General features: G+C 40.2%; 1 protein-coding gene across 1 annotated transcript in view; it reads left to right on the top strand.

Moving 5' to 3' along the window:
- Positions 1-27,978, top strand: part of cntnap2a (contactin associated protein 2a) — a 339,851-nt gene that overhangs the window by 233,385 nt on the left and 78,488 nt on the right. Inside the window, exons 13-15 of the mRNA XM_023416970.1 lie at positions 1,647-1,766; positions 2,735-2,850; positions 4,766-4,850. Coding sequence (XP_023272738.1) covers positions 1,647-1,766; positions 2,735-2,850; positions 4,766-4,850 — 321 coding nt within the window. The remainder of the gene's footprint in view (positions 1-1,646; positions 1,767-2,734; positions 2,851-4,765; positions 4,851-27,978) is intronic.

The raw sequence follows: 27,978 nt of genomic DNA, 5'->3' as shown, positions 1-27,978 counted from the left end.
TTATGTCATAGATATATGGTCATTTTGGACTCTTAATTGGAGAAAATAAGTGATTTGACTGTGCTAGGTTTACACATATTGCCTGAATTGGTAGCTACAGCTGGTGCTAATGGAAGGGAGTAGCGTCTTGAAAATAACTGGCTTTGGTTAGTGCCATGTTATAGACTGTAAACTGCTGATATCTTCTCATATAGTACTTTTGGTTTCAGGTTCATTACTGTTCTGACCGTATTCCAGTTCTGGTGAAGGTTACAGTGAAACATGGGTCTCACAAGTGTTAATTACTTTTAACTGGATCATTATAAAGCTCTGTTACACACCATTACTACCATCCTAGCACTTAAATCTAAAGGCACACTGGCCAAACATGATTTTTTATTTGCTTATATATTTTATATAGTTTTATTCACACTTCCCCCACCAGTGCAGCTTCTGTAACTTTCTCTGCTGGCCTTTGAATCTTTCTACTGTATTCCTCTACAGTAAAGCAATCCTAGAAGAAATGCTAGTTATTCAACTTCCACTGTGTTAAAGCTGTTGACCAATGGCTTTGAACCAGAAGTAGTGCCTCAACAATTCTGTTAAGTTCTGTGCAGTTCCTGGTGAAGTAGTTCAGCAGGGCAGCACTGGGTGAGCAGATGGATATAAAGAAAAAAAACTACTAGTATGATAAAGAGCTAATATTAAGCAACCTCATTGAAAGAAGTAAGACGGAATATTTTTTCTTTTGAAACTCACCGTCAACAGTCCCTCAATCAAGAAAGTTTCACTCCAAGTCACACTCCCACATTTCTCTTTGAAGTATAATTCTTCCTCCCCTCCCCTCTCTGTCTGTCTGTGTATGTGTAGATCAACACAAACGTAACATCGATATGTTGTCAAATAGATTGCTAGAGTGTGTGGGACAAGACACCACTTCTTGACAGGCGCTGAATAGAGACCTGGCAACCACATGAAATTGCCTTGTGGAAGGAGGAACAAAAGGAAGTAACTATAGACACTGATGTGCTATTTTAGACCAATCCCATGTGTAGCATGTGGTATTAGTATATGCCATGACTGATCCTGTAATTCCTAACCTTACAGGCGATATCTGCAAATCTCTATGAGTGGTTCACTGTAATGACCTCTTCTCTAGTGCCACCCTCAGATCAGAAAATGAGAATGGCTGCTACACAAACCTCTGAACGCTTTTATGTTCACTTGAGGATCAACTCCTCTGATTTTACTGTAAAACCATCTTAACACTGCCACCACCTTCAGGTGTTTTTTCACCATTAATGAATGTGTAAGAATAGCAACATTGTCTCTCCCTTTTTCATGCATCCAACAGCAGGGCTTTGAAATCATTCTCACGAAATATGGATATTTTCCAATATCTCGTGACAGAATATAAACACTGACGTAAACTGATGTTCAAAGCAATGAGATTTGTGTCACTATTATGCAATACACAAGACCACATTCTTCATACGTGTCCAACAATGAATTTCATACTAAATCAAAGATGTAATTAGCATCACAACTCAGTGGCTATGGACTTTTGTCTTTTCTGCTCTCTGCTCTCCTTCCTCCAACTGCTCTACTTTCCTCTTATTCCCCCATCCACCCACTCAACTCCACCCCTACCCCCACCCCAATCCCAGCTGTCTATGAGCCATCATGTGAGGCCTATAAGCATTTGGGCAGGTCCTCTGACACCTACTGGATAGACCCTGATGGCAGCGGACCCCTTGGCCCCTTCAAAGTCAACTGCAACATGACAGGTGTGTGTGGGGAGTGCCTGCAGTCATTGATTGTCTGTGTGTATGTGTGTGTGTGTGTGTGTGTGTGTGTGTGTGTGTGTGTGTGTGTGTGTGTGCGTGCGTGCGTGCGTGCGTGCTTGCGTGCGTGCGTGTGTGCATCTTTGTGTATGTTCACACTTCCCTACTTCATGTAGCCCCAGTGACCTGTGAGGGAAGGAAACTCTCCAGCCCTCCGCATTCTTAACCTCAGACAGCAGTACTCTTAACCTGCTATACCTGGGGTTTCCATGGCAACACTGTCACAGCTGACATTTAACTCTGAAGGAGCGGGCACACATGGACACACATACATACCCACACCACAAACATATGAAACAGACTTGTTATGTAAACCTAAGAGTGCTCCAATGGTCTGGGTGACACTTCTGTCACATGCACACACACACACACACACACACACACACACACACACACATACACTCCCCGCCCACCTCCACACATGCACATACGCACGCACACACACAGTGGAATTAGATAGTCTGGAACAGAGGAGCACGCAGGCAGAGCAAAGGCGAGACTTCTAATGAAATGTCACTGCACTCCACTGGCTAGCCCCTTAGTCACGCTGAATAGCACACTCACACACCTCAGAGACAAGAAACACACACACACATTCCCTGACTGACAGTGTGAATGAATGTGGAGATGTCTGAATGACTGGCTCATGTTATAACAGCACACATTATCTATTAAACCCTGCAGTCGCATAGCTGTAACTCAGATAGCACAGAAGGAACTTCCCTGCCATGACAGCTAAACTGATGTTTTTTTGTATGTATGCCTGTGTTTAAATGTAATTGGTGTAGATTTGATTACACAAATGGTTTACCATGTCTAATTCTTGCAATTAAATAATAATTATTCTTGCCATGTTCAGTAACTCACAGTATTAACATGTCTAACAGTATTGTGTGTGTTGGTATGTGCAGAGGACAAAGTATGGACAACAGTTATGAACAACCTGCCACCTAAAACTACAGTGACTGGCTCCAGTAGAGAGAGACGCACTGTGCTACAGGTCAACTACAGCGCTTCAATGGACCAGGTAACAAAACTGAGTTTATGCCTGTCCACACATACTGTTTCCACAAAGTAAATGTGATGTTATTCTCATATGTATAACTATAGAAAAAAACTGGATTTTTTAAAATATAATTAGATAGGTGTATAATATGAAGTGTATTTAAATTGTAGCCTTCAGGCTCTTAGCTTCATCCTGAGGGATTCCATATCTACATCCACTCTTGAAAGATGAGAAACACAAGGATTTTTCATTGAATATTTAATATTTTTGTAGATAGCTTCATTGAATTTTCAAAAAAGATTATACAATATATTGTCAGTTAAATACTCAGCCAATGTCCTACACTTGAAAGCAGGTCTAACATGGAGTATGGGGAGTACTTTCCAACACAATTGTTGATTATATTTTGTGTCCCTTTTCTCCCACATTTCTACTATGTCAGGCTACTTACTCAGATGTTTACTGATCAAAAATTCCTCTCTAAAAATGAATTGGAAAGAAGCAAACTGTAATATACGCCTACACATCAGTCAGTGATCCACAGAGGCCAGTAGTAGCTTTTATGTGTGAATTTTTGACAACTCAATGAATAAAAAGCTTTAACAGGTGCAAAACCAATCACTCATAATTATTTGCCTCCACATTTTTAATTTTAGTGCTGTTTTTCAATGTTTCAATCCCAGGCCTTGTATTTGGCCTCATCACAATCTAATGTCTAACCACCATTAGCTGGTGTCTTCTAATTTTTGATGTGTGCTGTTTAAATTGTCAGAACAGGTCCACATTTAAGTCACACAATTACATCTTAGTCTCAACTTCCTAGAAACTGCAGAGACGAAACAAAACTACATTTTATAAGTAGATTATATAAGTATGTCTCTTTTCCCATGGTGCAACTTTGTGGTTCAGGAGCCAAACAAAGTCAACCAGTGTTGTCTAGTTGTAGTGTTTATGTCAAATGTATTAGTAACAACCAGAGTCTGTGCTGGGAGAGAGCCTTGAGCTGTTTGTGAATTAAAGTTTGCTAACATAGAGCTCTGAGAATCTAGTGAATGCAGATTGCCCAGTCTCCATAATTTATAATTCAAGTATATTGAGCAATAGTTGGCCAACTATCCAAGTTGGGTTGGGGCCACCGAGTGTAGAAGTCAGACAGATTTGTGATATATTCTGAAATTCTTGCTTGTTTATGTTAATGTGAGTGACCACCCCTCTTCCTACAGTTATTATTAATCAGAGTGAAGTGGGCCATTTCTCATTGGATCTTGTGACGGTTGTAAATATATAGAATACATGAGGTCTGTAGCCATGGTAACATCCATGCTACATACCAATGTCTCTGCTGTCATTGTTTTGACAAACCTACACCAACAGCAGCATCATACACTCTACAGCTTGAAATAAGAACAAGCGTAATTCAACCCCATGCTACAGATTCAGTCTTTATTCTTTCAAATGCACAATGATATTCTAACATAATGAGTGTTTCCCCTCATGTCTCTACCAGTTGTCTTATGTGGCTTGGATACATACCATTCAGGGTCCCTGAATCTGCTCTCTCACACTCAGGAGTCAATAATTTAATCTTTCTGGGGAGTGGTTATAGATTGCATTTGTCACTCACAGTCAAAAGCAAACTATGTGTGAACTTTACAGGATTCAACACTCCAGTGAGGAGTGACAGCAGTTCCTACCTGCAGTGTGTACAAGACCACCGCATTACAAGAGATGACAGGGTTTGAGTAGCATATCGTTCCTGTAATTATGTTCCCTCAAAATTTGTAAGGAACACTTGTTTCATTTTCAGCTTCTCTAAATCATAACAACAGTACACTGCACTTTGTTTCATTTTGAAAATCGGTAATTTGTTCTTACATGAAATTGACCTGTCTGGTTGAATAAGATAAAATGAAATTATCCATGCTTATGTTTCCAGGTGACAGCTATCACCACCAGCGCAGAATACTGTGAGCAGCAAATCACCTACAGCTGTCAAAAGTCCAGACTCCTCAACACTCCAGGTAAAGGCTGAAGACAGCATCTTTTTTTCACCACTGATTCAACAAAAGTACACAGACTTGAGACAGGCAGAATGTTTGCTTTTTGTCACATACTCAGATTTTGAAGAATCTGAATAAATGTAAACAAAAGTAGACAAACAAAGAAAGATGAGTACGAAAATGATGGGAAGCAAACACCTATTTGAGATTCTCTGCTAACATGATAATCAGCTCCAGCGTCATCAAATCACCAAATGCAAATATCTTTTGGAAAAATGTGGAAAAATGGTGTTCCATCCCTCCACTTGAGTTCCGCAGCTTTAAAGCCAAGCAGCTTTAAAGCTGTTCTAGCGGTGTGTTATGACCCAACTCCTTAATACGACACCACATGTTGGTTTTGCCTCTAATTCGTCACCCATCTAAATGTTTGAACTGTTGCCTTCATCCTGCCTTTACCCAGCACTAGAATTACACATGAATGTATTGATAAAGACCATTGGAAATGAGTTGTGGACTAGCTTGGCTCATTCTGAGCAGATTAACTTGGATTACATTCATTTGTATTAGTCAGTTTGGCTGTAATGTACTTGAGCAAGGTCTGGTGTGTGTTTGGTTTGGATTAGCTTAGCTGATTTGTGAAATGGCTGAATTGTATAAGGTTTGCCCTGGATTAGATACATTTGATTTGTGTTATGGTTGGTTTAGTGGAGTTTAAACAGGGTTTTGAATAGTTTTTATGTATGAAAGAATAGAAAGGAGGGTTTGTAGCTGTGTAGCAACCATTGGTGGTGGTGACAGGACAGACAGAGGCAGCAGCATTTTACTCTTGTTTTTGCTTGGTCCATGTCAGAGCTTGGTATTTAGTCTAATATCTTGTTTGAGGAACAAAATTGTCAATTCAATTTCTTCTGTCCAACACACAGTCACACACACACACACATATATGCACACATATAGTACACACACATATACACGTATGCACACAAAGACCCACCTTAGGGAATAGCAGTTCATAAAGACAAGACAATCCTGGCAATTAGAGTGAGCGAGAAGAAATAGAAAGAGGGTGACGGAGGAATAGAAGATGGCAGGTTTGTTAGATGTATGCGTGTGTGTGTGTGTGTGTATTTGTGCACACATTATATGTGTGTCCATGGTCCTTGATTGACTGAGTAGGAATAAAGCAATTGGTGGTTAGTAATAGTTGGGTATTAGTGCAGCCGACCAAAACTTTGCAATTAACCTCCACTGCTCTGAGAGATGGCATCTACACCCACGAACATATTGTGTGCATACATAAATACGCACACTCTATGAATGTGCTATTTTTTCTGTGCGTTATTTTTTACTTAAAAAACTTAAAATGCTGCAGAATACACACACACACACACACACACACACACACACATACATACACGCAGGCATACTCCCTCCCTCAACAACACAGACACAGACACAGTCAGCCACTCCTTCATTAACTAGTTTATTCTTAATTCACTACCTTGTAAGTTAGGGAAATCCAATTACCAGCCTAAAACGACGGAGGGAGTAGGACCGGGAAAAAGCGTTTACCCAAAAATATGCTTCATAAATTAGCTGTCAGCTTTCATCAAATTACACTGTCAACAGCATTTCCACTGTGAACCACAAGCATACACACACGCGTGGCTATACACAGACTCACACTTGCTACTCTTCCACTTCCACCTTTTTCCCATCCAGATCTCATCTATTACACTGGGGCTGGCATTTTGGAGATAAATGAACCGTTAAATGGAAATTAAAATCTGCCACCAGTGACACCCTTAATTTGGAACTTTGGCAGTAATTGTCCTAATTGTCTGACCCCTTCCTCACCTATTTCAAGTATTCTGTCCTTTTATCATTTTTTATTACTTCTCTCTCACTCAAACACATCCTGCACCTGCAAACACACACACACACACACACACACACACACACACACAGCTCATACCTGTCCAACATCCATCCATTTGCAGGGTGGAAATAAAGGGAAAGCTTGATTCTGATGCAAAAACCCGAACACAAAGACTCAAAGAGACACACTCATTCAATATCACCCCCAACCCTTCTTCCATCTCTGCTCTTCCTCCCTCCATGACTCCCCATCATCTTCTGCATCCAGATGTATCAATTTTTATCCATCTATTCTCTCCACTTACTCCACACTTACCTCTCCCCTATTGCCGCTTTGTTCTCTCCCCCCATCCAAGTTACCATTTCAAGCCTCTAGTTTTGCCTTTGTCCCATTCTTCACCTCCAGTTTTACCTCACAGTATTTTCTTTCTTCCTTTTTAAATCTCATTTTTCCCCTACCCCATCTCTCTGCCCCTGTCTTTTCATTCACTCTGTTAAACACTATTTCCATTAGTGTTGGAATCACAGCTTTAAGAGGAGAATTACCACCCTTCACTAATGATTTAGCATCATTCCTTTCAGCGTAAACGACCTGTAAACAACCGGTGGCACAAAGCCTGCACAACCAAGCCTTCATGCAGATACAGACACAGATAAAAACACACATCTATCATTCTCTGACACACACACACACACACACATTCACAGCTCCAGAGGAGATTGGATGAAACATATGCTGAAGCTTGCGAGTGCTGTACATCATCAGAGGACAGCTGCCTTGAAAGGTCAACAAAGTCCGATGTAAAATGACAAAGCAATTTTATTCCTTCTCTCTGTTTTACAACTAGAGGTCAGTATACACAACAGGCTAATTTAAAAAGTCAGTAAACTACACCTTTGGTTCAAATTAGATTAGATTAGAGCAACCCTATTGCCACACGAATATCGATTCAGAATATTGCTCAATAGTTAATTAACAAAGGTTTCGGTTGTTTGCTGTCGACAGTCTCACATGAAAGTCACATATGTTTCATGGCCATCCACCACCTCACCACCTTTACTTTCTGCCTTGTCACACAAAGTGTACACTACTTCCTGCACCACCACTGGACCCTAGCATTGGACATAAATGGTGTGAGTCACAGAAATGCACAATGAGGATTTAACATCTAGTGATGTCATGGCTGAATTAGAGTAATGGTGTGAATTAATTGAAGCTCTGTTGAACAAAATATTAATAAATATAATACAGTATCGTCAGTTTTTGATCGGTGGGACAGAAATTGTCTCTCTTGTAGAACCACCAGCAACCAAAAATATAAACTCAAACAAGTTTATTTACTGAACAAAACTATTCCACTCTTTTGCCCCTTTGCTTTATTCACATACATATACACACTCAATTTGACTCACTCCTTTTGTTAACTTATGAAAACACTTTGTGTCTGTCTTTATTTCTCAGACTTGCCTGAAGCAGTTAATAACATAATTTATAGCATCCAGGCTAATGAAGAGAGAAATGTTTCTATCAGATAAATGAGCTCATTAATCCAGTGAACTGTGCTTCAGCAAGACATCTAATACATGCACTGTTTAGAGGCAACACAGACGCACACATTTTCTGCTCATATGAAGAAGATTTGGCTAAATCGCTGGCCTAGCTAACAAGTGCGTTTTGTGAATAATAATGTTACAAGATTTTTCAGATTTACCATTTTGCAAATGGGTGTCAGGGACCTGTAATGTGATTCAGTGACAAACTGACATGAGTCAGTGCAATTGTCTATAATAACATAGCCTAATAAAGGAATGAAATAAATTTGACTGTAATCTGCAATAAGTTACCTTATCAATGACTGTGTTACACATAAAAGTTTGAATTATTGACTGCAAATGTTAATGTTACACTACAGCAAATGTTAATGGTTTGAGATAATAACCTGCCCATCCTAAAATGAGATTGCTGAAAGAGCTGCATATCTAGCTCTTTTCTATCTGCGAAGGAAAGCTTTCACTTCCTGTCAGCAAAACGACATCCAATTAATCTGGGGTGATGTCATAAAGTTACAATTGTCAAAGCAATTTCTGTCCAATCATGTGTAAAGTTATTATATTACTCGTAAAAATGCTATCATTATAAAGTGCCATTATTTTAGGACTTAATCACATTATAGATTTTTGTTATGTTAGTGTATTTATTGGCTGTTAAAATGTTCCAGGTTGCTAAAAAGGAGGTATGAGTACGAGACAAGGCAGCTACATGGAATAAGTAGATGGACAGAGGAAAAATAAGGTAATAATAATGAAATAGGAAGCTAAAGCTACTGATCTTGATATCAGGTTGGTCTCTCATTGAAAAAGAATGGACAAGTGATTAACAGGCTTATCACAGAGGTGAGAACAACACTTCAAGCACCAAATGTAAACAAGTTATTATTTGACTTTATATAAGCTTTCCTCAGCATTGTATGAATGAATATGTACGGGTCACGGGGTGTGATTTTTTAATAGCCTATAGTATTGTATTGTATAGTAGTGTCCCAGCAGCCTGTTTTGTAAACGATTTAACTTGGGGACATTGTGGTTTAAGAGGCCTTGTGTAAAATAGCCCCCCCCCCCCAATAACAACCGTATACAGACACACTAGAAATTGGTCTTTAGTGTAAAAAGGTTATGACAGAGACGGAGATAGAGTGAGGTACGCAGAAGGAGAGGAAAGAGACAGGGGTGGCAAGAGATAAGAGATGAGTGTGGTTCAAGATAATGAGGCTGTGTGTATGCGTGGCATTGTTACAGTCCATTCCTTCTAGGCACTTCTGGTCTCAATTATTACCTCACAAGTCACAGCAAGCCAGCCAAAGTAATATTCCACATACACATATTCACAGATCTTACATTACACCCTAATGACTTCATTCAGTGCCACTATTTAACCACTTGTTTATTTATTTATTTATTTTCTGGTTTTCTGATGTTCATCATTAACCTTTACAAACGTGGCTGTGGCAGACAATTGGTTTTCTCCGTCTATTCTCTCTCACTTTCGCTTTTCAGCTCTCGTCTCTCGTTACAAACACAACAGGTACCAATAATGGTGCACTGCTGTGAAATGTGAACAAGGCTCGCTGACATCCAGCTGAACTATAAATGTCTCTCTCTAATTATGTTTTTTTTTTTGTAAAATACACAATTCCTTCACCAGCCTGCAATGAGTCAACTCACACCTGCTGCCTTTCTTTTGTTGTTTAATATTTTTATTTTTACATCCCTTTAAATTTCATGTAGTCTGCCTTTTTATTAGCCTGTTGTGTCCAATTGTGCCACGTCTTTCATTACCCGAGTAATGTTCTGGTTACAGTGTCATTAATTTGTGAAAGCACTCTAGGCATGAAGCAAGTCAGGGGCCAAAAGAGAACAAGAGCTAATATATCGAAATCCAAGAGAAAGGAGAACTATCATCAGAGTCCTCGGGCGTCTCTCACTCTCCCCATCACCCCAGTGTCCGCTTTTCTTTTTCCCTTCCTTTTCTTAACCCCTGTAGACAAGATGCTAATTAACGTTAAATTATCCCCCTATCTTTCTCTGCTTTAAATGCACTGATGAGAATCCGCCACCCTTCAAGGTTGCAGGCAGCTTCTTCACCCCCCACCCCAGGGGTAGGGGAACTGAGGGTGTTCGCTCAGTTGATAAGAGGCACTCGAGGCTGACGCGTAAAAGTTAGGCTTTATATAGCACAGCAAATTAACGGATGGAATTAGCCTGAAACCTTTTTCCAGTCTTTCAGATAGGTTAGAACAGGAGACAGTTGAAGACATCTGTGGTGGTTGTAGTAGAAGGTTTGCTAATAGGAAACTGCAGGGTGGGGTGGGTGGGGGTGCGTCTCTGTCTGTGCGCCGGTTGGAAGTGAGTGAGCTTTTTTGTGACAAAGTGGTGTTTAGTGAGAAAGAAGATACAAGAAATAGAGCAACAAAGTGTGATCCGTCACAGAGGAGCCCAAATCATTTACATCCCATAATGTGTGCTCTCTGGTTGCTGTTGCCTTGGTAATGCGTCATTGCCTGGGATAATGCTGTCATATGTTGTGCTGACAGAGTCGTGTGTCTTATCCCGCCCCATGTCTGTCTACCTGAGTGTCACACTTACAGCTTATAGCCACACAGGCATAGGTGTCGAAGGAAAAGTGTATAACACTTTACAGTACATTAAGTTGGAGTAATAAGGTGTTTGCCAGGGCAGCATCTCTCGTTTTTTTTTCTTTCATTTCCTCAGTTCCTCGCTTTTCCTTTTCTCTATTTTTTTCCCTCTCTCTGTCACTGTGTTTGTCATTTTCTCTCTTTCAGTCTCTCCTTCACATAAACTCATGAGCGTCCCATGGGTGGGAGAGTTTTTTTGTTTGTATTATGGGAGCTCCCTTTTGAGCGATGGACAAAGTATGTAATCTGTCTGATGTCGCTCTGTGCGGATGGATGGTCTATGTGGTGTAACTGTTTGTAAAAACAACACCAGCTGCTAGTGAAGGTTTTGGTGTGTGTGTGTGTGTGTGTGTGTGTGTGTGTGTGTGTGTGTGTGTATGTGCGTGTGCGTGTGTGTGAACAGTTTTCAAAGCCTGAATGCCCCCCTCTCTCTCATTCAGTGCTTGTGTGTGTTTGCATATGTGAGTGAGTTATCCATGCCTGCTTCCCACAGGCTGTAGCGTTCTCACAGCATGTTAAATATCCTCTCCCTGTACACAGAGCACAAATTCTGTTTAAACACAAGCAGAGACAAAAAGTAACCATCATGGAACTTACCTGAGCAGAAGAATAAATGAATTTATTAAATTGTGCATATGAATTAATTAAGAAAACCCATATCTTTTATTGCAAGCAGGGTCAAGGAACTTTCTTCAAAATCAATCAAGCGAGAATAAATTTTAGCTTAATCCTTCCTGTGCAGACGAGAAATTATATATAATATTCCATGAAAGGTGCTGTGCTTTCCTTCAAAGTAGTTTACACATTCTCACATTTTTCCCTTGAGAGAAATCTGTCAGATGTACCTGCCGCAACTTCTGGCTCCTGAAATTAGTGCTCTATTTCAGGATACAGCTAAAGATCAAATGGCATGAGGTGCTCTGGGCCATGTTTTGCTAGAAGTAAGCTGGTTCTCAGACAAGGTAAAAGTACACTTTGAAGCCCTCCTTTATTTATCCATTTGTAATGCCGAAGAATGATACCCACAAATGTTCTGACTAATGATTCCTCAGTGTGTTGGCTCAATGATTGCCATAGTTCAACCTTTTACGTAAGTAAAGGGCACATTCGAACTAAAAATCAAACATTATCAATAAAAATTGAGCACTTTTAAAGAAAAGCTGGGCAGTATATATTCATTCTTTATAATGCTAGTTCTTTATTACCTTTTATTCTCTAATACTTAAGCCTAATTTCATTTAATATAATTTTAACCATCAGAAATTAAGCTTGAATTTGTCATTGGTGTTAAAAACAGTTGAAGCAATAAAGAGCTTCTGTCATCCATTTCCAAATCAGAAGTGATTGGGAAAAATATACTTTGTCAATTCCTCAAATTATCCTCAGTGATAGAAATATAGCATTGACATAGGAGTTTTAACATGCAGTTCAAAATGCAAATACAAATGTTTGTCTGTCCCAATAAAAAAATGATATTTTTGTTTTAAAATGCTGTACCTCACTTCTGTGATTACAGGGGTTTGTTTCGGATCTGGTTCAAACAGTGCACATGAACTGTTGTTTCCTGCCTTCGGTGTTTTGAAGCAAAATTAGACATCAGTCAATATAAGGAGGCAAGGGAGTCCATTATCCATACACAAAAGGCAGCACTCAGCACATCGTATTATGAACAGTCTGCTAATGGTTTTGTTACTGCTACTGTGTGAATTGCAGTTCAACATAAGACATTAAACTTGTTAATTGTCTTCTGAGACTGAAGTAAAAGCAGCCCAGGTGAGTTACAGGAGGCATGGCAGTATGTTTTTCACTTTGTATTTTAGTTGAGAGAGTATAAGCCGCACAAAGCTGCAACTATAAAAAGAGAAGAAATTCCCAGGCAATACGGATCTTTCTAGAAAGAGTAACAAAGTAGATGCTGTGCACTCCTGCACATTATGTCTCTGAACCAAAGAAACCCACATATTATTCAGAAACACACACCAACAGTAGACATATTATTAAAAAAACATACACAAGCTGTGAATCATGAGCAAGCACACAATTCAACATACAGTGCACTCCATGCGGTAACACAAATATACATTTCTCATTATTTCTCTTTTTACATTTTCCTGTTTTATTTCTGCAGCTTTTCTCTTTTCTCACTGTTATCCATTTTCCTCCCCATCTCCCATATATATATATATATATATATATATATATATATATATGTGTGTATTCTTTTTTTTATCTCATCAAGGGTGCACCCTGGGCACTACATATACAAAGGCACCACAGACAAATACAATGCACACACACATATGCATTAATGTGCAGTGAGCTTCCAACAAATCTAACTAACAACATGTATTATTGCTCTGGCTTCCTGTCTTTAAAGAAGAATTGCCAGTCCACCGGGGTTGACAGTGTTTATGATGCTGTGTATATGAGTCTGAGAATGTGTGTGTCCATGTGTGTGGGTGTGTGTGTGTTTAATTAGGCACTCTAGCTGATGCACCAAATATGATCCATTCAAAAGAATGTGTGTGCATGTGTGTGAGTGTGTTGTCACTTAGATGTGTGTGTGTTGGTTGTTATCAGTGTGAATCCCCTGTGGATGCCCATGTCCCTAATATTACTGGGTGGAGAGTGTTGTTAGATGGCAGCATTAATCTGAATCTCCTGAGAGAAAAAGCTCTGCATGGTTAGCATTCAAGTGGGCGAGATTTCTGATGCGAGCATACTGGGTGATGATAAAGTGAACGTGATAGCTTATTGATCTCCTTTGGGAAATTCTCATTTTCGTGGCTCTAGGGGTTCAGTGTGTTGCTCAAAGGAACACACTGAGTTTTTGAAAGTCAGGTTGTTGGTTCGCTCACAATTAAGTGAATAAAATATAGGCTATACAAGGCTGTGAATGTCATCATAGCATTGTTTTTCTTGTTGTCATACATTGTTTTGTGTCAATACACCACACACCTGACCTTTAAGATATGAATAATCTGCACTGGAATCTCATAAACTCAAAGGTATAATGATGTAGCCAGGTTAGTCTTTTTTCATGTGAGCCCACTACCCTCATTTTCAAAATAAGTGATACTTTACATTTGGGGGAAAGTGCTCTTGTGTTTTTCGTGATTTATCCATATAAGGTCTTTAATGGAATTTACCCTGCATGTCATTCTGTTGTCCACAGTTGTCCTCCACACCTTTAACCTTACCAGTGCTTAAAAAATTTCTTTCAACTGTATTGTTCGTTTTCTTTTTTACTGCTATTGCTTCTGCTGTTATATCTATTGTTGTCTTATGCCTTGCTGAGGTGATAACAGATTTGTTGATTTTATTGCATCTCATGTGCTCTGTAGGTAATGCGTTTGTATACAGTAACCCCATTATACATCTGTGGTGAAGAACAAAATCAGGTTAAAATCAAGAAAAAACCTTTACAGTTTACTGTCGTGTACCATACCCCACACTCAGATGAACATAGGGCTTCTATGTGAAAAAAAAAAAAAATGCTGTGCAGCTGTTACAACAGTCAGCATGTGTGCCTTTGTTTTCAGTGCATATATCTGGGTTTCGTTGTTCTTGAACTTAACAACTGAGAAAAAAGCAAGCACCTGGATTTTAGTATACATACAGCATAATTGGCCTTAATCCACTGTGTACTTGTCTCAGAGAACAATATATGTTCATGCATTTTATTTGTTTATTTCCTTGTGAGCGCATGAGATAGTGGTGGAAAGTTGATCTAGAAAAATTAGTTTCCCCCTGTTTTTTCTGTCATAAGTTTATTGACAGCATAACACTAAGCACAATTGTAACCTGTGTGCAGCTCGAAAAAAAAAAAAAACATCCCATATTGTTCATCAATACAGACTTTCATGGTGTGAATAGAAGAGGAGAGGACGGACAGAAAGAAGGACGAAGGAAAATGTTGCATCTTGTTGGAGCATAGCAATGAGAGGAGGGAATAAATGGAGAGAAGGGGGTGTGTGAGACAAAGATTGATGCAGAGTGACAGAGAGGGAAAAAAATAAGTAAAAGAGGGAGAAGAGAGAGGGGAAGAAGGGTAGGAGTAGAAGCAGATTAGTTTGTTTTCTGCCGCTTGCTCTGACATTGAAAGATATGTCTGCACTAATGTCCCAGAAAGCCTTGAATAACACTGCAAACCAATACATATCCCCCTTAATGGGATTTTCTGAGCTGTACTTGCTCATGCTCATGTGCAAACACACACACCGACCACATGCACATAAACAATACACCATATGGCCGCTGCCCGGCAAAAAGATAAAAAGCAAATGGAAAAATAGAAACAGCTCACATGAGGAGTAATTATAATATTGTCTTCTCATTTGTGGCAAGCTGAGGGGTTAATCTCAATTATGAAGCTTTCTAAAGCAATCCCCAGCTCTCCATTCGTCCTCCCCAAGGTTGCCTGGGACAACGGATGCACGGCAAGCTGTGGTTTACGACCATAAACTGATCAACAGACATGGAGGTTCCAGTGATGGATCACATGCATGCAGCCTTGCATTTGAATATGCATACTGAAGGACCCACTGCCTTTTTACCTGTCCCTCCATCACATACATTCATATAGCCTATATTATGGGCCGTGAAGTATTTCCAGTGTCATTAGTGTTTATGCATGCAGCACTATGTCTGCATCAGCAAGTGCAGTTTATTGGCATCTGTGAGTGTGTATGCGGCGATCACTGGAGGCAGTTTTAACACAGCTCTCGGATTACAGCGGGATATTGGGGCACAGAGAGATTAGACCAATTGGAAAAACAACAGGAGAAAGACAGAGGAAATATCACTCATTGGAGCTAATGAAGCAACACAGAGAGGAATGTTGATTATCCAACTTGACCTTGAGGGGTTCTTAAACTAACCCAGGGAAAGTTAGGGAGACAAAGTTGGTGAAGATTCTGAGTTTTACAGCTGTGATATGTAAGGAAGAGGCTCAGAGAGTCTGTGTATCTGTGTGAAATGAATCTGCTCAGAGTGTCAACTATCAGCTAAAAACTGTATCTTGTGCCACTGTTAATAACGTGTGTGTGTGTGTGTGTGTGTGTGTGTGTGTGTGTGTGTGTGTGTGTGTGCGTGTGCCTTTTCTGTTTTCTCATGAACTTAATGTCTGTGTGTGGCAGTGTATTTATATTGATGTCAGTGAATGTCAGAGTGTGTGTTCTTGCCTGTGTCAGAGCGTGCTGTGTCGTTGCCGCATCGTCGTGGAGCGGTTTTTGTCTTGTCTCTCACACAGGAAGAATAAACAAACTAATGAATATTCATGATGTTTGTCTTATCGAATGTTGATGTACCATATGACATTCTCTTGTAATTACTCAACTCCAATTGTTTGTGTGTGTTTTTATGTGCATCTTTCAAATGTGTCAGACTGAGTGCGTGTTTGCACACACAGCCTTCGATTCCTGGGTGCTCGTGCATATGACATCCTCCTCAGTATCAACAAATGACAGCTTTGTGATCAACTTGACACAGTCTTAATATCTGAGTCATAGATGTAGGCTCCTTAATTAATCTTATACTTTGTGAGGGGGAGAGAGTCACAAGGAACAATTTAACTGTCCATAACTAGATACCACGGCTATAACAGGATGGTGCAATTAAATCGGGCAAATAGGAATCTATTGTTGGGTCTGAGCTCTGTCTCATGAGCAGGACACAATATGTTGGACCTTCAGTTTTCTGTCAATTTATTGGCTTATCATAGATTAAGAAAATATGAATATTAAAAATATTGATATAAAAATGAATTAAAGTCCTCAGGGGCACTGTCCTAAAAAAACATAAGCAAAATAGCCATTATTGGTTCAGTCTCAAATTTATACTATTAATCTGGAAATTAACTTAATCAAATTTCCATATCAACAGTAAGTAAAGTTTGAAGGAAACTGATTTAAAGGAGTAGAGGTTGGCAATACTCACACTTGTTCAACATTAAACACACCAGTAGTTTTACTTAAAGACATGTATTTACAATGGAACAGAGTAAAAACACAATGTCTAATCTAGTACACACAATACTACACAAGATGGTGGTAAACAAAGAAACAACTCAAAATGGCCACTGGGACCACCTGGTTTGTGGGGGAGGGAAGGTGTGAGTTTCTTTCTTGGCCTAGCTCATGTGGTCTAAAGGTACCAGGTTACTGGGAGAAGATTAGTTGCATGCAGGTTCTAGAACTGAGGTACAGGTACCACAGTTATGTGTGTGAACATACAAGTACCCGATTAACTGTGTGACTAACCACGACCTAAGCAAACATTACAAGAACAAGTCATTAATCAACATGTACATTAACAAAGGTTAAGACTTCTGCCGCTTAGCTGTGCTGTGCTATGCTGTGCTAGGAAATGTTAGGCCCAGCCAGTTAATGTTACCCAGTCCTTGAAACAAAAGAAAAAGGTCTTTTCCAGCGTTGTTGTGAAGTCAAGTGAGTTGGGTGCCTTCCTGGTGGAGGGAAGTCATGTCTGGCTGTGTGGTCTCTGTGTTAGAGAGGAGGCTAGTTTCCTCTTTTTCTTGCAGAGTTAGCTGTTGCACACTAACTATGCTGTGGCTGTTGTTGCTTGGGAATCAACTGGCTGACCTTGTGTTATAGCTGCTGATTCGGAAGAAAACTTGGTTCACTCTCAGTTAATCCTAAGCAGATCACTTCTGTTGAGGAGAAGAGTGTTGCAGTCTGCCATGGGCAGGTCGGCAAGAGAGCTGTTGTCTCAGGCAGCAGGGCTGACCTGGGCTGGGACCTTGTTGCTCCTTGAAGAGCTGAGAGGGGAGAGGAGCTGCTGCTCCTGAACAAACCACGGAGAGAAGAGAAAGAACAGAGAAGGAGATCAGGTTTTTTCTGTTGATCCTGGGGGGGTCACATGTCACACACTGACCAACACTGACTGGTTAGTGAGGTCCCTGGGGGAGGGTCGTCCCCAGGTGTGAACAGTGAGGAACTGTGGGGAAATTAGTTCTTTGTCTGAAGAACAGAAAAAATATGTGTTCTCCTTCACCTTGGATGTACTGAGTCCCAACACTATTAAAAATGAAAGAATGAAAAAGATAACAAAAACCACAATGTAAAACAACTAAAGTCCATCACCATGATTCACATGTGTCACACAAGTATGGTCAGTTGAATTTACACCAGTTAGTATATCTTCACGGTGTAATGAATATTTTCAATGGATGTTTGGAGAAATAACTTTACAGGATGAATACAGTGATATTCTTAATGTTTCTTATTTTCAGTGAAGACCATCTTCTTGTTGGTTTTGGTCTTTTTCCAAATTTCTTAACAATGAAAATAGAAAATATCTCCATCTTTATTCTTTGACTGGTTGAGTTTTTCCAATAATAATAATAATAAACAAAGCAGTTTCTGTGCTTGAGTCTCTGCTTTCAAATAAGATTTTATGTAAATTATTTTAATATAAAAGAAGAAAATTGAAATGAAAATAATCCACTAAATGACAGATTGTATGATTAAGAATGCAGCTTTGCTGAGAGGGTTTCTGGTCTGATGTTTAATTAACCAATACATCCAGACATGATGTGCCTTAACTTTAACATGGCGACAACGGGAGCGAAAGGAAAATGAGGTTTTGTACTAAAATACCACTATGACCAATTACACATGTCAAACAGACATATCTGCCTCTAATACAAGCCTGGCTCAAATGAAGCCCTGTGCCTTCTGCAGTTGAGGTAAATCACTTTTTGACGAAATACATTAATTGAAAACTGTTGTGGATCCTAGGCAGAGTGCTGTGTTAGAGACAAAATAAGAAAGGTAATCTGTCGCTTCAAACTCTCTATGTCAGCAATCATTTTACATTTTAATATAGCTGAAAACACAGCACTGTGTTTGTCTTTAACTCATGTGTTTGGTGATTCTTTTCAGATAAAAAAAGCAGCAGAGCAGCAGTTAACATGTACTCTTAATGGGCTGCATTTCAGTCACTATTTCATACTTGCAAAAAACATGCAAATGAGAGCAGGTTAATTGGAAATGAAAATACTGTTTATTTGAGCACAGAGACTAAGAGAGAATAGGACACAATGATGATGAGCTGTTTACAGCAGTTCCACAACAGTTTTCAACTATGTCCTCAATTTTTCACATTGATTTTATGCAATGCAGCCACATACTAGGTTTTGACCCAATCTTGTTTAAATATGTGGGTGTCTGTAAATTTATTTTTTATACTGCCTAATGTAATATTTTTCTCTAAAGCCAAAAGGCCAAGAGGAAAATTGACATTTGTTTCTGCGATTTTTTTTTTTCTGGGAAGTCAGAAGGTGCACCATTCTTTAATTTATCTGCTGGTATACTATTAATTTAGTCTAATTTAATTCAAATAAGCATTTGAACCAAACCCAAGTGTAAACACCCCAATGCAGGCTGGTTATTAAAGAGACAAATGATCTGAATGAAAGCAAGTTTTCTTCTCTGAAGATCCAAACATACAATTTGTGTTTTATGCATCCAGGGTGTTTGCTCTGCTCAGAGGCATATGGGTATTCCGAGTCATACTTATGTAGCCCAGTCACAATGTTGCAAGAAATTTCAAAAAATCTAAAAGATGGATGAAGATAGCATTTGCTTGCACAATACGTGATCTTTTTCTCTGCTAATTTGCATTCAGCTGTTTGAGCTTGTTGACGTACGTGTAATGAATGCTCCACATTTCGCCTTAAAAACTCATTCACAGTTCACTCAGCTTTGGATGCTTTTGGAGCATGTACTTGCATAAGTTTTTAGTTTTTTTAATGCTGCACACATAGGAAGTCATTTTGTCAAAGGCAAACAAAGTATCTCAACTCTGTTTCTTGTTTTCACTTCCAGGGGGCAATTGATTTGGATTAGGATCAAAGACCAGGAGTGATGTTATGTAACAATAACAGAACCTGGGCATTAGCTTTGTAGTTTATACCTTCACAGAAAACAAACAGCATGTTTGGCATCGAAAATGCCAGGATGGAAACAAAAATGGAACAGCAGTTTTAGTGTTTTTTGTTTTTTTTTTTTTTTTTTTGCTGTTTGCTGTTCGCTTATTCTGTTCGCTAAATAGTCGTGTGGTTGTGTGCCAACAAACAAATGTGGAAGAGAGTGGGAGAAGAGACAATGAGAGGAGGATGGATGCTGTGATACTCATTAACCCATTAGATGGAGTAACAGCTGGACACCCACAACCATCTGCAGCATGTTTCCTCTCTAAACAAGACTGTTTAACCTGATCTCTCACACAGACACACACAAACCGAACAGACTCTTACTACTCTCACACACATGCACCGGTTTGTCTGTTCCCCTTTTCTTTCCCACACACAGACTGATCTACGAGTACCTCTCTCACTCTGTCACACACATGCAATCACACTCGCACACACCCTGAACTTTCTCGCCCCCACAAGTCCTTAATTTTCCAGCTGTGTAGGCAAGCAGCAGTGGGCAGTTTGTCCCCCCGACAAGGGTCACCAACCTGGGGGAGAGAGCTCTCTGTCTCTCTCCTGGCTGCCTGGATGATTGTAACACAGGCAGATAAACACTTGAAGAGGGAAAGGGGAGGGAGAGGGGTGACAGGGAGTAAGAGAGTATCAGAGGGCAGGAGGGAGGAGGAAATGGAGCAAAGATGGGTGGGATCGAGGGAGGGTGGCGCACAGATTGAGGAAATAAGAGAGCGTGGTGAGGAGAGGAAGGTGAGTGGGAGTTGAGAGTAGGAAGGGAAGGATGGAGCCAGGCCAGACAAGCAGCTTGCAGGGTGGAGGTGAGGATGAGAGCGGGGGATTGTGGAGGTGGGGGGGGGTCCATTGAACCACAGCGTGATGGAGCACAATGTTAGCGGATAAGACGGGTGTTGAGAGGGGGCAGGCTTGGCTTGTCGAGAGCAGCTTTTGTCAGAAGGCAAGACACACACACACACACACACACACACACACACACACAGACACACACACACACACACACGCACATACAGAGTTACACTAACAGCAAGGGAAGAGAAGGAACCGGGGAGGTGAAGGGCTTTTTGTTTAGGAATATCTGAGAAAAAAGGGTGAGTGGGAGAGAGACAGAAGAAAAAGCGGGAGAGAAAACCTACACTTGGGCATAGTCCTTTCTGATTTATGTAGCACCGTGAAAGGCAATTTATACATCTAACACACTACAAGGATTCCAAGATTTCAACCTGCCTTTCATGCAGATATACTCCATTGCTCAAGAAAGTGCTCTACATGCAGTTTCACTCCGTTCACTGTCTATCGCTTTAACGTACACACAAAAAAACACACACGCACACACACACAGATCATTGACCCGATAAAGGTGGAAGCCATTTTCAATTTAGGTTTTCATTCTGTTCATCCCAGAGTGATGCATTGCAGTGGGCCTCCTTGACTTGGCTACACAGTAAAACCGCAGTAATAGAGCTTAGGTGAAGGATGATTAAGAAACTGAATGACTTAAGCTTAATGCAGTGTTATCACTTAGGAAATGTATAGAGGGTGTTGCAAGATTCATATTAGCACAGATACAGGATTTGACAGTCCCGGGTTGGGTTATCATTGTGTAGAAATTGACTGTTCAAAGCATAAAGTTAATTGACATCATATGACCGTAGCTTAGATGTATTTGAATTCAAAGTTCATACGTGAAATGTACAAATCAACAGATTTGTGATGCTAGTTGCTTGTTTCAGCAGATCAGTATAATCATCCTTACACACCAAGCTTTCAAAGACCCTGTGCCCAAAAAAGATTGACTAGTCAAGTGCTTTACATCTCTTTATGTCTCATATTTAAATTTGGACTTGAACATTCCTCAAAGACTACATCTGATGGCCAACTGACCTCTGGCACGCATGTACATTCTGCACCTACATCACAAGAACTAACTACCCAGTAGCCTGTATTTGTAATGCACAAAACATCATGTATGGATAAACAACCCAAACTTTTCACATCAATATGAATCTGTATAAGCCACTATGTGAGAATATAAACTGAGTGATGCGCATTAGTAGGTTATCAGTTATTAGCTATCAGAAATTAACAAAATATTCATGTTAAATAATAAGTTTAAGTGTAGTACTGGATGTGCTACAAGAATGTGTGTGGAAAATAATTGTAAGCCGTGCTGTGCTATACTATGCTGTGTTAGGCCCAGTCAGCATTAACCAGTCCATGAAAGAAGAGAGGTCCTTTCCAGTATGCTGCTCTGTAAAGTCCAGTGAGCTTGTGCAGCTTTCTGGTGGGGTAAAGGCCCGTCTGTCTGTGTGGCTTCCGTGTCTCTGAGGAGATCATCGGTCGCCTCTTTGTTCTCCTGACAAAATTAGCCTCTTAACGGTAACTCTGCTCTGTGGCTCCTGTTGCTTGTGAAATTCAGCTGGCAGACTTTGTTTCGTAGTCGCTGGCGTTAAATTAAACTTGTTCACTCCCGATAAATCTTAGGCAGGCTCTTGCGTCACTGCCGTTGAGAAAGAGTGCAAAGCAGCAGTCTGCTCTCAGCAGGCCTGTAGAGAAGAGGAAAACTCTTCCAGGTAGCAGCAGTGCTACCCTGGTGCTGATAGTTGAGCTGCTCCCACAGCTGGGTGAAAGAGAACAAAGATCTAGATCTATGTTATCTCTATGGGTGGGTTGAGCACCCAGGTGTGAAAAGGTGAAGGTATTTTTGGAACTTGGTTCAAATGGCCCTGTTTTGTCTGTGGAACAAAGGAACATGTGGTCTCCACCATTTTGAGTGGACTGAAGCCCAACATGGGAATATGTTTGGTAAAAAGTTTCAACTGGCTCTGTAAAATGTTTTGCTTTTCACTGGTGTTTTGCTTGTGGAAAAAGAGAAATGGTGGGGAGAAATTATTCTCTCTCCTCTCCACCATGCAAGTAAGTATACCATGTTCTATTAAAGACACATACTGACCACCACCTCCTATAAATTAACATGGCCAAATCTCTCTGACCATGACCTTGTTTTATTCAATACCTGGACCCAACCTAACTAAATCCGGCACTTTTGTTATTCATTTTTCAAACTCACTTGTTACAAACCTCTATGGTTTTGAATTATGCAAATTGTGTCTGTGGCTCAGACATGTTTAGGGCTGCTTCTCTCAGCCCAGACTAATCCATCCAATTACAGTAGCAAAGACTTTGATGTCATTTGTGAGCGCTCCTTTACTCACATAGGTCTGTGTCAACCCAGGCCAGCGGTTCAGTTCATAAATTTTGAGTCCAATCAGAGTGCTTAGCGCCTGATGTCCAAATTGCTTTCTCAGAGAATAAACCTAAGTCAGACCACAGAGCTGCTGAATTCATAACCATAAATGTGTTCAACAAGCAAATAGAAGAGAACACAAAATGAGCAATTCAAGGGGCTTAATCCAGGCAAATTTGTTCGTGCTCACAAATTAAAAGACCTTCTTCAGTGACCTAATTTCTTTATGTAGAACACATCCAGATGCTGTACAGTCCCACAGTTCCCAGCCCAAGTCAGTCCCACAACAACAGCTGATGCTGTTAGCTTAGCACAAAGACCTGATACATGGGGAAACAGCTGGCTTGGCTCTGTGCGATGGTAACGCAATCTGCCTACCCGCGCTTATAATGTGTATAAATGACACATTGCAAATGATAAGTTTTGTTGCATGTCATTGAAATACAGCAGTAAATATCAGTATTCAAGTGGTATTCAGTAAAAGGTCTTGAGTCTAAGGGTTTCAGGGTTTAATCTTGATGTTGTGGAGCTGTGTCATTGTTTAGAAAGCAATATGTTCAGAACATTGCTGTTTAATTTTAGAACTGAGGTTACGTTGTCTCTTGAGCTTTAGTCAATACACACTCTGATCAATGTCAACAGTACAGTTGGTCACCTGACACTCATAAACATCATCCTATCCAAATATGTCTGACCATGTTAGATTTTCCTGTTTGATTCTTCTTGTAAAAGTTGTAAAAGTGTTCATTTATTTCTCCTGTTTATATATCCCTTTAGACACACTAAAATTTTTGCCTCTACATTTGTGTTCCATTGCCTCTCTGTCATTGCCTTACTATTGGTTATCTTTCTTTGCACAAACACAGCTTATCCAAACTGCAAAGGAAATGACGCTGAGGTTATTCTCTTTATATGCTTTCACTTTCGGTTTTATTGTAATTCGTGTAGGAACCTTCAACTTCTCACTGAGAGAGTGTATTGTTTGGTTCATGGCGGTTTTTGTGCCTTGTGGAGTGGAAAATAGCATACCATCACAACATTCTGAGAAATATTACAGCCGGAGACTCTGAAATGCCATGTTGCTCTCCGTCCGTTCTGCCTCAATGTGAAGCCATGGGTTTTTTATTGTCCTTGTTGTCAGTAACATTACACACTTACAATAGGTGCCACAACAGGACTTGATGTTGTCACAAAGCTTTCACCCATTTCAAAAGGTGCTGTGTCTCTGCATGCATGGGTGTGTATGTATTTATAAAGAAGCAATAGAATTTTTGATAACAAGGAAAGAGTAGACAGTGGGAATGGAGAGCAGGAAAAAAGAATAGACAATAAATAAATAAAATGCAGAACAGAGAAGAGGAACATGAAAGGTTGTACAGAAGTATGTGGTAGTGGAGCTCTCCAATGATGTCTCCTGCTGTGCACCTCTGCAGGAGGTTACGAGGAGTCTACTGATGTTTCCGCACAGCTCCTCCTGACTGCTTCTCGCAAGACAGTTATGGAATTATCATAATCCATTTTCTGGGTGCACTGGAAGACTTGTGCCATGTGATGGGCTGTAAACGGAGATTAGATTCACACCATGATATGAAGGCACCTCTCTGGGTGCAAATGTAGACGAGATGCTAGCAGACATTATTGGGGCTGACTCCATCAAAGGACATGACACCTTTGGTGTGGCCGTCAGACTATAGAATGAGCCTGCACGTATTAATTAAATGAGGAGTCTTCATAGCTTCATTGTAAGATTCCCACAGAGAACAGAAATAATGATGCCTTTGAACAGTCTTCGTCCACCTGTAAAGTCAGAAACCAAGTGATAAAACATGACATGGGAAGGATACACTGCTCTGATCTCCAAATTTGGGCAAAATGAGGCTACATATGGAGTAGCCTTTGAGAACGGTACAGCCTTGTCAGCCCATTATGATGCATTTGGTCTTGAAATGCAGATTTCAAAGGAAGCATCCCCTGAAATGAGGCAAAGCAAGTGTTTATGAGGGTGTGTGCTTGTACAGCAGCATGTGTGCATGCTTAATATACGAGTCCCTCAGAGTTTATCTGTTTGAGTATGCACTTGTTTGTGTTACCGTATAAGGGTACTTGTCTGTAGCTCACAGCTTGCCTTGGGCCATCCTGTGGTGTTTAAATCTGTGTATCATCTGTCATTTAGCCTTCTATCCCTGTGGCTCTGAGAAGCCTACTGCCTCCTCAGTGCTTGCCGCCCCACAATGCTTACAGTACAATAACTCGGGAAAGCTAACAGGATCACATAACATAGCATGACTATTGCGAACACCAACAGTTGAATTCACTTTGTTGTTCAGCCTTCCTGTATCTGTGCTTCAAAATGTTCAGATTTCCACCTGCGCATCCCTCTGTTTCTGTGTTGTTCAGTAGTAAGCTTTCTTCATTGTCTCTCTCTTCTTTCTTTTCACACACCACTCTCTCTTTATCTTCCTGTCTGGACTCTGGATTCGTCAGTAGAATGTGTATGGCGTGAAATAGCCTGATTTAGGAACTAAACCTAACCCAATTCATTCTTTTTTATTTGTATTTTGTAAAACTAAAGCCTTCATCAATCCAGACGTGTGTATATATATATATATATATATATATAGTATATGTGTGTGTGTGTGTGTGTGTGTGTGTGTGTGTGTGTGTGTGTGTGTATATGTTTTTAATGCCATCAGGTCTAAGACATTCTACAGAAATGATTTAAGTTGGGTTGACCACCACCGTACTTTTTCAGACAGCTTGATTGAAGAATCCCTGTTTTTCTTCCAGCAAGCGATAGCTTAACTGCACAGCTTGCCATTAGAGGATGGTGATGAATTGCAAAAGGCAGGAATTGAAATACTGCTCTCTCTGTCTCTCTCCCTTGGTGGTTAGCCATGGTCGCTAGTGGAGTTTAGTTTCTGTAGAGTCTCTGGGAGCAGGAGGCTGGCAACGCAGACAATCATGCCCACGTTGTCACCCCCAAGGCCCCATGCTTCATCTCAATAAGCCCTTGTCTTCCTCCAGCTTTGGAGCAGTTGGAAATAGCGTTTGGGATTTGTGTGGTATGTGCAGGTGTTTGTGTGTCTGTGCCTGTGCCTGTGCCTGTGCCTCTGTGTGTGTGTGTGTGTGTGTCTTTGTGTGTGTGTGTGTGTGTGCGTGTGTGTGTGTGTGTGTGTGTGTGTGTGTGTGTGTGTGTGTGTGTGTGTGTGTATTTGTGTGCTCACTTAAAAAAACAACAAAGATTTCAGGGATTTCAGCCAAAGTGAGAGGTCATGTTTCATATTGTCAGATGGACTGCAGAGGAAGAGAGAAAAGAGTGGAGGTTGGAGAGGCAAAGCAGAAAAAGAAAAATGCAGTGCTATAAAGAAAAGACAAATAAAGAATAAAACAGAAATATAATCAAATAGGGAAGGAAAAAATAAGAGAAGAAGTTGGAAAGCAAGTCTATGAGGGAAAGCGAGGAGTGAGTTGGGTTTGTGTTTCCCATTGTGATACATTATCATTTCTCTCCAGTACACTGGTCCCTATGTTACAACAGGGTGGAGAAACGAAGAAGGCCTAGGTCAACAGGGAGGAGGAGAGGAACACATACTGACAGTGGGGACCAGCATAGACGCTTTAAACTTCAACTTTTCTCTCCCTCTGTTTCCTGGATATTTTCTCACATACTCTCAGTTCAATACAGCTGAATTCACGAGGCCTTATTGGTGTGGAGGATACATATGAGATGTTGTCAAAGAGTAGAACATAATAGAAGAAGAAAAAAGCAAGGAGCATCAGTTGTGTGTTGCTGTGCCTTGTTAGTAAGGAATCAGCTTCTAGACCCATCCACTGTGATTTAATATCAGTATTTCTCTTTTCTTATATCACCCCTCTGTCCAATTACTGTAGTCTCTACTTGTCTCGTTCGCTTTCTCTCTCTCTGTTTCTCTCTCCATCTGTCTGTCTGTCTCCCTCTCTGTCTGTCTTTTCTGTCTTATCTCTCTCTCTTTCTCACTCAAGCTATGATATGATTTCTTTACTGTTAACTGCCTACAATCACGAACGTCATGACAGACTATCACCTTTGCCTTTGCTGGCCATATATCTGTTAATAACTATTATTCTACTGGGCGTTAAAAAAGCGGATGAGGTGAGAAAATAAGTTTGTTGTATTCCCACTAATGGTTGGGAGGGTTTTGCAAGTTTACACACAGCGAATGTTCTGATATCAGTTCATATTTTTTTTTAAAAACCTCAAAAAGTGCCATAATGACCGGTTGATCGGTCGTTTTTGTTAACAGCTTTGTCACCATCTTCATCAGCTGTACTAATTTTCTCACTCTACGTGCTTGGTGTTGGTGCAACCGAACAACACAGCTGTTAAAAGATTGGCTGTTTGCGTGACACTCATGACGCTCAATTATCAAAGTGGATGCTAGGCTGTGTTAATGAGCCAGGGAGGGAGCAAACTTGGAGTTCATTCATACAACTCAGAAACTATCAGACTTTCTATTCAACAATTTTCCTACTGCTATTGATGAAGTGTCGATCGCCGGTATATATCGCTCTCGTTTTTTTTCACCAGCAATCAGTCCTATATTTGGAGATCATTAGATAGTTAGATCTACATCATTTGGCAGATATACTTGCATAAAAACAGGGACAATATGTGACTATACAAATAAGAAAAAAACCCTGTTACTGTCCATATGAAAGGAACATCACCAATGCACATATAGCTGCAGCAGAAAGTATTTTGATATGTAAAATAGATAAAAAAGCTGGATAAAGTGATATTTCCATGAAATGTTATTCTTTAATACAATGCAGAATACAATCACAGATAACCCACACAGCTGATTGTTTTTCATTCTCTATTGCCAC

This window comes from Seriola lalandi, unplaced genomic scaffold, assembly GCF_002814215.2.
Source record: "Seriola lalandi dorsalis isolate HSWRI2012SDOR001 ecotype SW California unplaced genomic scaffold, Sedor1 jcf7180002054570, whole genome shotgun sequence".
Classification (NCBI taxonomy): domain Eukaryota; kingdom Metazoa; phylum Chordata; class Actinopteri; order Carangiformes; family Carangidae; genus Seriola; species Seriola lalandi.
The sequence above is the reverse complement of the archived record's forward strand: the minus strand, read 5'-3'. Positions and strand labels throughout refer to the sequence as shown.